This window comes from Festucalex cinctus, chromosome 5 (genome assembly GCF_051991245.1).
Source record: "Festucalex cinctus isolate MCC-2025b chromosome 5, RoL_Fcin_1.0, whole genome shotgun sequence".
In the NCBI taxonomy this organism is placed as follows: domain Eukaryota; kingdom Metazoa; phylum Chordata; class Actinopteri; order Syngnathiformes; family Syngnathidae; genus Festucalex; species Festucalex cinctus.
The window spans coordinates 23,556,868-23,571,231 of record NC_135415.1 but is presented as its reverse complement, the minus strand read 5'-3'; the positions used below and the strand labels follow the sequence as shown (position 1 = coordinate 23,571,231).

The 14,364-nt window shown below is 39.0% G+C and overlaps 1 protein-coding gene across 6 annotated transcripts in view; it reads right to left on the bottom strand.

The window, feature by feature from the left end:
- The window catches only part of pde4d (phosphodiesterase 4D, cAMP-specific), a 162,094-nt gene that overhangs the window by 9,991 nt on the left and 137,739 nt on the right, over nucleotides 1-14,364 (bottom strand). For 5 of the 6 annotated variants that reach the window (XM_077520814.1, XM_077520815.1, XM_077520818.1 and 2 more), the window contains exons 3-6: nucleotides 13,355-13,391; nucleotides 13,184-13,260; nucleotides 12,539-12,588; nucleotides 7,605-7,717 (exon numbers count right to left, since the gene is read on the bottom strand). In XM_077520814.1, the coding sequence (XP_077376940.1) occupies nucleotides 7,605-7,717; nucleotides 12,539-12,588; nucleotides 13,184-13,260; nucleotides 13,355-13,391 (277 nt within the window). Of the gene's footprint in view, nucleotides 1-240; nucleotides 541-7,604; nucleotides 7,718-12,538; nucleotides 12,589-13,183; nucleotides 13,261-13,354; nucleotides 13,392-14,364 lie in introns of those variants that run through there. The other variant, XM_077520819.1, reaches the window with a different exon arrangement.

Genomic DNA, 14,364 nt, shown 5'->3' with positions numbered 1-14,364 from the left:
TGGCATCTGTATTGGTGGTTTCCCAAGAGTTGACTGGTATCGAACATCCCTAAAACAGTATCTGAATGTGTCTAATTAAATATACGTAATGTTGCTTTGTTGTAAATTTAATGATAAGAAATGTGGAAAAATGTTAGAAAAAAAATGGATTAAGCATTTTTCCAGTCAGTACTTGCAATAAAGTGTCCGAAAAACAAAAAGATTTGATGTAGTCTTACTTCATCTGATCTAACACCTTACCTTAATGTATCCCCAGGACACTGAGAACAAATAATTTGCGTCCGGCATTTTGGCAAAACGAGCAAGAGTGAAAATCCACAAAAGAGAAAGTCGGAAGATTAAATCTGAAGTTGCGAGAGTGTCCTCATAGTGACTCGTATCCTGCTAGCATCCGTTGAAGAACGTCAGATGGAATATGATCAGCATCATGACGACCGTGCATGCCTCCGCGGGGACGGCGTGCATGTGGGCATTAAACACAACAAAGGATTGGTCGCCGCAGGGAAACGACGGGCAAGCGTCGGAATATTTGTGTCACGGGCTGGCTGCCGTCCGTCTGTCCTTCCTTCCTTTCTTCCTTCCCCCCCCCCCCCCCGCTCGGCTCGGCTGGGTGTGAGCGACACGAGCCTCCCCCCCCGCGACGTGCACAGGCTGCTCCTCGCGCGCGGCAACCAATCGGCGCCAGAGGACAGGCGAGCCGGCCCTGCTTTTTGATTGGCTGCGACGGGAGCGGACTTGAGGTCACCAGCTGCGCCATTGGCCTGAAATTGTGGAAAATGTGCAATCCATGCTGGGGCATGCGTGTGCATATTCATACGTGTGGTCACATGAGCTGGTGTGGACATTGCGCGCTGATTAAAGTGAGGCAATATTAAAGGAAGCTGAGCTCACACATGTAACTCTGAGTCAGTGGGATGATGTCAGCATACCAGAATAAAGACAAATTCATCAATTAATGGGGTGAAATCAAAAGGTGGCAAAGGTACTCACACGCTGTACTTTTTGGTGTCTGATATTAAAAATGTGCGAGTCGTTCTGCATTTTGTCCCACTGGGAGTCAAATTTACATTCATTAAATTAACTGGCAAGTTAAATAATGCCACGACTTGAGAGAATATTGTTCAAGTGATGGTTTAGATTAGTCAGCTAACAGTATTAACTTGTGATTTGTGACTGATTGAAATGCTCAGAATTTTGCCAGGTAGTGACATCACAACTGGACCTACTCCGCTCATGACTTGGTAGCTAGGATGGACCAAGAGTCGCCATTTTGAATACATAGAAGCAAGATAAAAGCCAAAAGATAAGCAGAACTGCAGTGTTAGCATTAGCATACTAGCATCACTCAACTTAACAGTATTTGTTTTTTTTTTAATTATGATTTATTTTTTATTTTGTGGCTTTTAGCCTTGAACAGTTTCTGATAAATGACACATTCGAATGGCAGATTTATTTGGGCATGTGCTACATGCACAGATTGGCAGACATGTTTTTCAAGACATCAGGGAGCTGTTTTACATTTTGATTGGAAAAAAAATGCATAAACAGAGGAATTAGAATATTACTAGGGATGTTTGATATCACTTTTTTCAGACCAATACCACTGCGAGTACTCAACTCTTGTGTCGCACTGATACCAAGTACTGATATCCTCCTGACTACCAGGACAAAAAATCTTCATCCAATCATGTTTATTTTGATATTCCCCAATCTTGTGAAGTAACTGGAATACTGCAAAATACATTTTTGAAAAAAAAATAAGTTTTATTTTTAAGCTATGATGTGTCTACTACAGAGGACTTTTGACCCCCCCCCCCCCCACAAAAAAAAACAAAAAAAAACCTTAAATGCTAATAATTAAAACAATACTTTAATGTGTTCTTAAGAGTCTTATAGAACACATGCTAACAACATTTAAAGCCTAAATTTGTTCAATAAAAAGTGTTATACGCTTACTTTTCCTCTTCCCTAAAAAGTGCTTGCACTGAGGGAAGCCCCACCCCTACACATTTAGTATCATTGGAAAGCTCTGAATGTCTTCTATAGAGCACAAAATGAGTTAATTCAGTCGTATGCACTGGGCAGGAGATTTCCAGGTTTAAAAAGGTCCACTACAGAGGACAAATTTGAATTGGTGATAGTCAGGAGGATATCAAATACTTTTAATACATTTTCCCAAAAAACAAATCAGATAATTTTAAAGATAGACCCATATATGCTGTAGAAATAATTATAAATAAGTTATCATACATTTGCTGCAATGAAGAACTGCTTCTGTTTGCAATGAAGAATGCTTTGCTTTGCTACGCACTCACATTCACAGCTTAGCTATATGAAAATGACTCAAGAAGCTGAAGAACCACAACATCTAACGCAGCAGAATGGTTCGAGCCAGTCTGCTGAGGCCGCCTGTTTTCTGTTAAGAAATGATTGCAAACTTGACCACACATGTACTCATCAATTTTCCACTCATATGTACAACATAAAGACAAACAAGTACACTGTGTTCCAACTATGCCTTGCATTTGCATTTCTAGGGTTGGAACACACATGTAACTAGGGGCGTGGCCGTGTGGAAACCAAATAAAAAGAGAGGGTGAGGAGAGGAATCTTCAGAGAGTGCAGGAGTGAATTGTATCAGTCAGTTCCTCTCCTCTCTCCTCGCGAGCCTTGAACTGAGTGTCTTCTCTCCTTTTTGTGTCGTGTTTAACCCTGACATATGCCAATATAGCATTTTGTTTATCTAATTTCTAGTTCCTGATTGTGAAACAGCCAAAAGAGGGTGGCCAATACTGGTCAATATCGGTTGCCAGCGCGAGTATCAATATCTTGAAATAAGGTCCGGTATCGGTACTTGCCAGTCTCTGAATCTTAAAATAAAATTCCTGTTACAACTTGGACTATAAATATGCTATGTTGAAATATGCAATCTTTTGCCATGAAAAATGCTCCATTTTATTGTGAAAACCCGGAATTCTTCTAAATTTCAAATGGGTATTTTTAGAGATCAATAAAATAGAATGCATATGTGTGCATTGTGAGTGTCTGTAGGTAAAATGCATTGAAAAAAAGAGCAAACACGTCTCTTCTGACTTGACACCATAAGCAGTGAGAGTCCTTTACGGCTACAGTGAAGCAGATGAGGCCACTGGCTGATCGCACACGTCTGTGTTCCGCGATGCACACCCGTACGTATGGATAGCCGGGGAAGGAGGTGTGAACAAAAGGCATCGGGTACAAATTGCAAAGTGTCACACCAGGCTGAGCCAGGCCACTAAAGCAATTTGTTCTTTGGCACGCCGACCAAAAATATCAACTCCTTTCCAAACGACACCTGCACCTGCTAATGGGATTGGAACAGAAATAACCTAAGATATACTGTATGTGACCATTTTGTTTAAAAAAATAAATAAACGCTGTACTTGAGTCCATCTGGGTCAATGTACAGTATCCCATGCATTATATTACAATCACACAGACTTTGTATTTACCTTAATGTCATATAAAATCAACGTACAATATGTGGTGCATGACACACAATAACCACATCTCCAACAGAGGCGGGGTCAATTTATTATGAAATAAATTATTTTGAAATAAACCATTAACAAACTTGTATTTTTGAAAATAATGGATTGACCTTATCATAATTAAATTATTAGCTTTTTATACTAAACTAAAAATTAAATAACTTAAAATACACAAAAGATGACGTTTCTCTATATATAATATTTGGAATTGTAATCAGCCAATCTATGGCATGCTATTGTCTACACATAAACAGAAGACAGCAATCAGAATGCATTTATGATAATACGATGTGGTTGCTAACTTGCTAGGTGATTAATCTGCTTAATATGAACTTTCATAAAAAAAAAAATGTGGAGGCATAAATGTCTCACATTTTTCTTTTTCTCTGCTCCTTGTATATTTATGCATATTAATGGTCGGATAATTTTTCATTTATGCTTTTTTGTGTTCTTTTTTTGTTTTGTTCTTGTGGTACTGTATTTTTAAATTAATAAATACACGTTTACATAAAATACACAAATTATGTATGTAATGTTGATACATAATTGTTAGTTAGCTATAATTCTAAAAAAAAAAAACATGAGAAAAAAAATACACAATTTAAGTTCATCTTTGAATCACTGTGCAATAAATAAATCAAACAACCAAAAATATATTTTCGCCCTTAACACAACAGCACCACCTATTGGTGCTTGAAGGGTACTACCTCTAAAGAACAGTTATAAAAACACAACACTAACTCACTGCTGCTGCAAATAAAGTCCCATTTCTGTGGCCCGTTTCGTCCGGGGCACGTTCGACACATAATTCCAATCAGACTGTCCTAGTTAGAGAGAGAGAGAAATGTGCTTCTTTTTTTTTCCCCCAGGGCCGTCCAATATTTTTGAGCCACTTTTCATTTGCCGTAAAAGGCAAAATAAGGGCGGCAAACCTTTGAATAACAATAATAACTGCAATAAGTAACCCAGATTCATTTAAGAGTATCAGACTTATCATTATCATTATTATTATTACAATTTCAAACAATAGACTGCTTCCTTTTAAAATTTTAACAAAATGCTCAGGGAGCTCCCAGGCTCTAGCAGCATGTTAAATTTTACTAAATTAATAAAGTTTTCCAAACTTCCTATATAACTGCAATGTTAATCTTTCACTTCTCTTTGTTTTAAAAAGAAAAACAAAAGGTTCCGGTATCTGCGTTCCCATATTCACCGCATGAGGAACGGCCGCATGCGTCTTTAAGTGAATGCATCAGCTACAATGTGATCGCAGGGCTGCTTGTAGGTCTGTAGCTGTTGCCACGGCAACCAGCTATAGTAAAGCCGTGGATGCAAGGCGGTGGGGTTGGGGAGGGTGAGACGCAACACATATTCCAGCATTCATATGAGCTCATGTGAGCGATGCTAGTTGACATCAGCGCCTTTTGTGTCTTTGTCTTACCATTCCCATGACCCACCTACTACCCTCTTTTTTTGGTGTGACATCACCGCAGCTGATCAGCATTCACAGCGAGTGTGCTGCACACACACTGACACTGACTGAGCATGCTCCTTGGCTGCACGATGATGCTATCGCTGCCTCGGTAGAAGCGACGTGCTGACAATGCTAATAGACGAGCGGGTGTCATTAGCGACGTATGCGTGCAGTCAGCATAACTGGGCATTGTTACAGTATACGTCCGAGCTTCAAATTGAGGTGATGCTGAATGTGTGAATCCCGAAAAGCTGCACTGAAATGACTTTTGATCACTTTGTTGTCCTTACACACTTCTCAGCGCATTCATTTAAAAAAAAAAAAAAAAGGTTTCTGAAATGCCATAAGATGCCACAAGATGTCGCCAAAGCCCCGTCTACAGAGGAATTGGTGTCAAGGAAGTATGTCATGGCAACATTTGCATGCACAATTGTAGTGCATATAAATGGAGTCAAATTATTTGGAAACCATTTAAATGTAATGGTAATGTGGTAAGACAATTTAAGTTAGTGGTTTTACATCAAAACCACCCCACAAAAAAAAAAAATGTGGCTCTTCACGTTCCAATATCATGACTGACATTAGTAGAGGTAAATATATAGAGGTTTAATTTAAAAAAATACATATAAGAAAATTAAAAGGTGTATTTAACTCATTTGCTCCCAATAACGTGTAAATACGTTTTTTTTAAAAATGTTTTAAGTGTCCCAAAGACGTATTTATACGTTTTTTTTTTGGGGTTATGCTGAAGCATACAGAAGGCTTTGATGCAGCCTCTCAACTGCAAAGAACAGTTGCAGCAATGCTAGTTATTACACAAACGGCCAGCAGGTGGCAGAAGAGCAAAGGAGATCAACCATGTTGAAAAAAAGTTCAATTACTTACAATTTTAAATAGATTGGTAAAAACTGATGAAACTTAGCTCTCTTCTAATGCTAATTGCTGCAAAACGGAAACAGATAGAAACTTACTTTTTTTTCCCTGATGAAAGAAGAGACTTTAATCTTTCTTTTGATAGGCTCCAGGTTTTTATAGCCATAGAATACAATATGCTGTGGGCCTTGCAAAATAAGTCAAGATCCAGCAAAACAGCCCGGAGCGAACGGGATTGCTTCTGTGAAAATGGCTGGGAGTGAATGAGTTAAATGATGCTTCTATTAAAAATTATTATGCATAAAAGTTACATAAAAAATGCACCTAAATAAAAGTTTAAAAACAAACTGTTCGTAATAAATTAATGCATGTACTGTACCGACAAACACAAACTGAATTGTATTTAAGGATTTTTTTTGCATACTACTAGAGAGACCCACATTATAAAGGGGTCATATTTTCATAGTTTTTGGTAGATTTACAGTTGAAACTATTAACATACATTTAGCAATTTTGAGCATTTCGTGAGACAGCGTAGCAAAGGCTGCTGTATGGATGTGCCTTTAAGAAGCGGGGCCTGGTGGGGTGGCATATAAAGTCTGCAAGGTTGGCTCAAGCTATGTTGAATCTGCATGTGAGTGGCTAAGCGTGAGCTGTGGCTGACAGCAGCTCCTGAATGAGTGAGAACATTGTGTTTGACTCATTCCTGATGTTAAACAAACAGTGCAAAAGTAGAAATATTGTAAAACTGCATTAAAAAAAACATCATTCTAAACATATTTTTATGATATAGCAAGGATTTCCATCTAGGTAACATTCCACACACCAAGAATTACTATGTAGCAGTGCCGAAGGAAGTAAACGGCGACACTGTGGAGGAACACCATTCACAAAATTCAAGACACTCTCATCTGTGCTTTTCACATTTTAAAAACGACCACTTGTTCCACAATTTTGACATTAACAAGCAAAACAAAAAAATGTGAAACATATGTTTAATAATAATAATAATAATAATAATAATAATTAAAAAAAAAAAGTTATTCATGCTTTAAGGGCATTTTACTCTGTCAGATGTCTACATACTCACACTACCCAAACTTCTAAATATTCCCAAAGTTCACAACCATGCAGTTTCTCCACAATTCCACATTTTTACAATAACATTTCCAAATCAAAAGCTATTATCTTATTATGGGTATTCAGCCCATACAAACTTGTCCATTAATGCGGCTCTAAGCTAATTATGTCATCAGAGTGAGTCTTGGGTAGCAGCTTTTTCCCGACAAAACAAAAGCACATAGCACATTTGTGTACTTTGAAGTACTGCATTTTCTCAAATAGCGGCAATAATAGACACCAGTAACACCAGGCCCCAGTTATCATTGAATAGATAAACAGCACACTTCAAAATGATGGCAACATTTTAGTCCCGTATTCTTAAAAAATTGCATCAGAGGAGCAGACAGAGCATCTGTAAAACTGATGGTAGAGTTTGAAGAGTGAGTAGCTCGAGTAGCATACACATATTTTTTAAAATATTGTTTTAAATAAAAAAAGTACAATTATTTAATTGTTGACAATTAAGGAACATGTATAGAAACTGTATTTTGAAAAATAATTCCATGCCACATATGCCTGGCACTCTCTGCAGTTGAGTAAACAAACCCCCGGGGCCACCATATGAGGAAAACCAGTACACAAAGCTACCTTGTGTTCATCCTTACCTTATTGGAGGCCATCTCGCTGACCGAGTGTCTGGTCTGCAGGGTCTCCAGCTGGTCCAGGCACCAGTCCAGCTCCTCCAGAGTCTCGGTGGCCAGTTTCTGGTAGGCCTCCTCTGCGGGGACCAGACAGGACGGTAAGGGGTCAGTAAGGGCCCGCTTCAGGGGGCTAGTGGACGGCCCAGGCCCGGGGTCTCCCACCCCACACACGGCTAAGCTGGGATACCCCGAGTAGACACATGGGTGACTCTTCATACTGGATGGTCCAGCTCTTGGGGGTGCATGTGTGTGGGGTTGGGGGAGCAGGGGAAGGCGAGGTGTGTGGGGGACCCTGTGACCAAGAACCAAATCCGTAGTCCTCTTTTAGGAAAGTCAGGCAGATTCGATGTCAGCCAGTCAATTAAGGGTGTCCAGATGCTAACGATTAGCCATAGAAGCAGGGGAGCTACACAGGCGCACACATGCACGCACACTCACGCCACTTCCTGCCTCATCAGCTCCGCAATGTCATTCATATGAAAGGCGCACTTCCAGTCACGTAGTGGGATGAGGAGCAGTCTGCCGAGCAGGCCCGCGAGGAGGAAGGACGGAGACGCGCCGGATCCGACCGACCGACGGCAGGGGGGGCTCACAAGCGCCTCGGATGCCCGTCGAAGCATCCTGACATGACTACCAAACGCGCGCGCGCAAACACGCTCGCCCGTAACGCGAGCACATGACGCTTCAGCCTCCTCGTGTGCAAATCAAAACATCCGTCACTGTAGATTCCTGCATGCTAGCCAGACAGATGCTGTGTGTGTGTGTGTAAAGGGATGGAGGTGGGGTTGGGGGGGGGCGAGAGGGGGTGGGGGGGTGTCTGCTGTTGCTTCGGCGTCCCTGGTAGCCAAAACGTGCTGTACCTAAAGCCTGAGAGGACCGCACTGTAGATGGGGGAAAGGACGGCCACAACACATGGACTGGATTGCAAGCGGAGGAGGAGAGCTGCTGCTATATTGTGTGTGCGTGCGCGTCAGATATATGATCAGCATACAAATACGTTGAGCGCGAGGTAAACAACTAAGATGGCGGGGGAGACGATAGATGCCAAAAGCTTGGGGCATTTAATGTGATGTGAGCAAGAAACATATTCACTTCACATATAGACATCCACTATTGACAAATTCACACCTATCCCCAGCTAGTTTCTCAGCTCCTGCCATTTTCTTTTTTTTCCTGTAAGATGCCCACAAGATGCCGCCAAAGTACTGCCTGACTGCAGAAGTAGCACAATAACTGATGTCAAGGAAGTATGTTGATAGTGTACACCTTGACTGAGAGACTAGTAGAAATTATGGCGTGTTTTCACTGCGCGTGCTTTTATTGTATTTTTCAAAAATAAAACTGTAAGGATGATGTTGAATAAAAGAATTAAAGTTAGAGATGGTCAAGTATGTACCCATACTGTATTAGGCCAAGACCCAGCCTTATTTCAAGGTATCAGTATTAAGCAAAGGCGGCCAATACTGGTATCGATGTACTGGTATCGGCTGCTCTCTTGTGGCAATTTTTACGACCAGAAACTAAAAATAAAAAAAAATAGAAAAATAAAAATTAATAAATTTCATGCAATTTTAAGGGCAAATTCTATATTGGGACATATTGGACTGAAAAAAAAATGGCATCAAACATTCCTAACAAAAAATAAAATGTTTCGGTAACATAGTTTATCATAGATTAACTGTTTAAATGAATAATGGTGGCGATTCTAAAACAAAACTTTTCACTACTCGCTGCAGGGGTTGGTCCCTTTACCCGATTACTACAAGTGTAATTAAAATCGCATAATTGATTACACACTGGTCATCAAATTAATTTATTTATTTTAATTACCATAATCAAAGATTAAAGCAATTTTGGACAACAGATATATTTATAATAAAAATGAGCCTGATTTTAAAGTATCGGTACTTACGACTGGCCAATACCAGGATCGGCTGGCCTCTTGTAGCCGTTACTATCAGGAACTAGAAATTGGAAGAATGCAAAAATGCCATTAATCTCAGGAATTTTAAAGGGAAAATGCTATATTTGTATACATTGGTCTTTCTTTAAAAATATTTGTCATTGTGTTTGTTTTGTAAATTTTATGTAAAGTACTTGTGTGATGGGAACCATTTATCAGTGACTACTCAAGAGTTGAGTATAGTTGTACTGGTATTACTCTGGAAAAAAAAAAAAAAAAAAGGTGTGTAACATCCCTAATAAAAAATAATATAAGTAATGTGCAATATACAGGTAATAATATATATTTTGTAATATTGAGGGATGGGCAAGTACTGATACCAGGTATCTGCATTGGGCTGATACTCGGCCTAATTTCAAGGAAAGGTACGCACGGCGGCCACCATCTTGAGGTCGTTTTACAATCACGAACTAGAAATTACAAATTTAAAGAATAGAAAAGTAGTATCAGTCTAAAAAAACAAAACAAAAACTGGCATTTAACATCCTTAGTAATATTTATGAATTAACGGTTAGGTTCAGCAATAGGTGGATTTTTTTTCTGAAACGTTGCATGGATGAATTACAATACATGGCTAAAACTTGAAGGGGGGGAAAAATAAAGAATATTTCAAAAACTTGATGTACTAGAATCACAACTGAGCACAGCGGTGGCCTTCCAATGCTGTCACATCTCTTGTAACAATTGAAGTCATACAGGATTTGGTTTAAATCATAAATACATTAATAAATTATTTGAAGCCCATTTGTGGATGAACTCCAAGTTGCATGACACTGAATCACATGGTCACTACATGACATCATCAAATATTTGGGCACATATATAGGATTGCTATCGAGTGACAATAGTGTCACTGCGGTCACACAAAAACGTCAACAGAATGCCGGTTCATTTTCAGGAGTCTCCCATGTCAGCCCAGTTCTTGTCAACAATATCCTCCTTCTCTTCTTTCTGTCACAATAATCCTCCTTCCTCTCCCACACTCGTCTCATCTGTCTGTCCTCTTTCTTCCCCGTTTCCCCTCCCTGGCTGGGGTGTCATCGACTGGGGTGCTACCCGTTCTGACAGCGACTGCACTGACGTCAATGACATTCTTCTCATGCTTAGTGCGACATCAGACACCGGGTGCTCGGAGAGGCCACTCTGCTGCTGCTGCTGCTGCTGCACAGACGCACGGTTGCAGACAAACCACGAAGCGGAGCGGCTGGGCGGGCGAAACGGGACTCAGATGGAGGGAGGGAGGTCTCCGCCTTGAGGGAGCCTGAACTACAAAATGTGGACCAAAGTGTTTGAATAATATAATTATGGGTTAGTCTCTAGGCAAACGTTTTTATTATATAAACGGATTGTTATATTTTCTTTGATTTTACTAATATTACACACCTAATATTATATTTGGGGTGTCAAATTTAGCAGTAATAAATTGAATAATAATCAAGTTGTATTTTACAATTTTAAAAATGTGCAGAATATCACAAGTTACTTCATATTAAAGATTAGATAGCTCTTAATATGAAAAGAAAAATACACTGAGCTGTCACCAATGCAATTATGTCATCTAGTGGCAAAAAAAAAAAAAATGACCACAACACAAGTTATATATCACACTGTTTTTTACAGTACAGTACATCGTTTTAATTTTAACTTTTATATTGAAATTACTATATCAATGACTAAAAGATGCAGCCATATTTCTATTTAACGTTTTCCTCACTTTTATGTTAACAAGAGTATGAAAACTTATTGTTCATTTACTTGTACATTTAGAACAGATAAAAAAAAAAATTATTGTGAGGAGTTAACTATTGAAGTCATGCAAGATATATATATATATATATATATATATATATATATATATATATATATATATATATATATATATATATATATAAAATTTGACAGAGAAGGGCCCTGTCCTGTTCACTTCAACCATGACCTAATCTCCCCCCCAATGAACTCCCTGCTTTGACGTTACAGGTCGTCAATATTCTCAAACAATCAGTACCGTGACTCACAGCTGTCCCCGCTTTATGGCAGGGCCCATAATGGCCGCTAACCAGTCTGATTGGGCTCTAAATATAGCGCAGCATCGACAGACGTCCCATATAGGAGCGGGCGATTTATCGGAAAGTCATTCCTGCAAGCAGACAATCGGGATGTTTTAATGTTGAGATACAGGACCTCTCATTTCCATGCGTAAATACAGTTGATAGTGAAATATGGATTTTTGCCATGAATGGTCTATTTTAGGGGCATATCTGGAAAAGCTCAATATAAAACAAATGAATGATATGATATGATATGGTAATTATTAGGGGTGTTAAAAAAAATCGATTCGGCGATATATCGCGATACTACATCGCGCGATTCTCGAATCGATTCAATAATCGGCAGAATCGGTTTTTTTTTTTGGTTTTTTTTGTTTTGTTTTTTGTTTTTTTAAGGATTCACACCTTGAGCATGGAAGAATGTTATATGAACGGCACATTAAGCCTTAATATTTTTATTTTAATGCTGTTCAAATGTGAAACAGATTGCAAACTGTTTGTGTACAGTGGCTCACGGTTATAAGCCTCAAGTTTTAGATAAATATATTCATACAAATCTTACAGTGTACATGTACAAATTTACTGATAGTATTTTCTAAATTTGAATGGAAAAAAATCGCAACAATCGACTTATAAATTCGTATCGGGATTAATCGGTATCGAATCGAATCGTGACCTGTGAATCGTGATACGAATCGAATCGTCAGGTACTAGGCAATTCACACCCCTAGTAATTATGATAATAGTGCTATAAGTTTATTTTTCTTCCCAGACAAATGTTTTTTTCTAGTAAAGAGAAAGCAAGGTAAAAAGTTTATATCTTCCACCATTATAAAGTAGTTCAGACAGTCTCACATGATGGAATATTATTGACATGATTGACAAACCTGTAAAGGTGGTCTTGGTGATGGGTGGTGGGTTGCACATGGGTGATCTCCTGTTGTGAGGGAGATAAAAAAAACAAACATTTTTACACATTATTGAAATGATATTAAACACTGATAGCTGGTACATTACAATTAGTAAACGTTATCTTGTAGTAAAAGTTATGGACAAATGTGTTGAGAAGGCCACAACATTGTGGAGCAACCACAAATCAGAAACGACTTGGTTGTTTAAATAAAATTAGTGTGGACAACAGTAGCTTGGCCACAACTACAAGTACAGTAGTCAATAGTAACTTAAATTTTGTCATAACTTTTACATAGGTGCTGCTGTTTTGCTTTACAACAAAGTTTAAATGGGCCAGCCAAGCAATTAAGTTCATATGCGCACAATAGTGTGATAGACTTGTGTAAATAAATAAATAATAATAACAAATATTTTTTTCCCCGGATAGTAAAATGGAGGCACCTATTTGAGGGAGGTGTTTATTACAATTAGATCAACCAATGGTACTACAGTTGTCGCTGTAGTACCACTGATAAACAGAAGAGGGGGCACAAAGCCACTTTGTGAGAGAACACAACCAGATAGTTAAAATTGTTGCCTGAGGATTTCCCACAAACCCCAGTAACGTGGTGCAAACGTACTTATTAGATGCTCTGTCTTGCTGCAGGTTGGTTAACGCACCAAAGTTATTCCGTACAGTTCTTAGGCTGGCAAGGACCTGAAAGAGAAGGTGGGAATATTGTTTTTGTAATTATGATTTGCAAGAGACGTACAGAAAATGCTGAACAACAAACAGTGCTGAAAAAACTCACCTGTGCAAATGGCGTTACAATCATGTCGTCTCCATGGCTGGAAAACACATAAGAGAAACTTTTAAGCAACAGCATGTAAACATTTTTTTTTAATGTATATTATATATATATATATATATATATATATATATATATATATATATATATATATATATATATATATATATATATATATATTAGGGGTGTGAATTGCCTACTACCTGACTATTCGATTCGTATCACGATTCACAGGTCACGATTCGATTCGATACCGATTAATCCCGATACGAATTTATAAGTCGATTGTTGCGATTTTTTTTCATTCAAATTTAGAAAATACTAATCAGTAAGCTTGTAGAGTGTAAGATTTATATGAATATGTATTATTAATTTATCTGAAATTTCAGTCTTATAGAGGTTGTAATCTGTTTCATGTTTGAACAGCATCCATCCATCCATCCATTTTCTTGACCGCTTATTCCTCACAAGGGTCGCGGGGGCTGCTGGCGCCTATCTCAGCTGGCTCTGGGCAGTAGGCGGGGGACACCCTGGACTGGTTGCCAACCAATCGCAGGGCACACCGAGACGAACAACCATCCACACTCACACGCACACCTAGGGACAATTCGGAGCGCCCAATTAACCTGCCATGCATGTCTTTGGAATGTGGGAGGAGACCGGAGTACCCGGAGAAGACCCACGCGGGCACGGGGAGAACATGCAAACTCCACCCAGGAAAGTCCGAGCCTGGACTCGAACCGGAGACCTCAGAACTGGGAAGCGGACGTGCTAACCACTCAACTACCGTGCCGCACGTTTGAACAGCATTAAAATAAAATATTAAGGCTTAATGTTCCGTTCATATAACATTCTTCCATGCTCAAGGTGTGAATCCTAACCCGAAGTCAGACGTTTTGTTGAATATTTTTCCATTAAAAATGGAAGTTTAAAAATGGATTCTCACACACACACAAAAAAAAAGAAAAGGCAATGATGATAAGACGTTGAATCGGTAAGACTACCGAATGAAC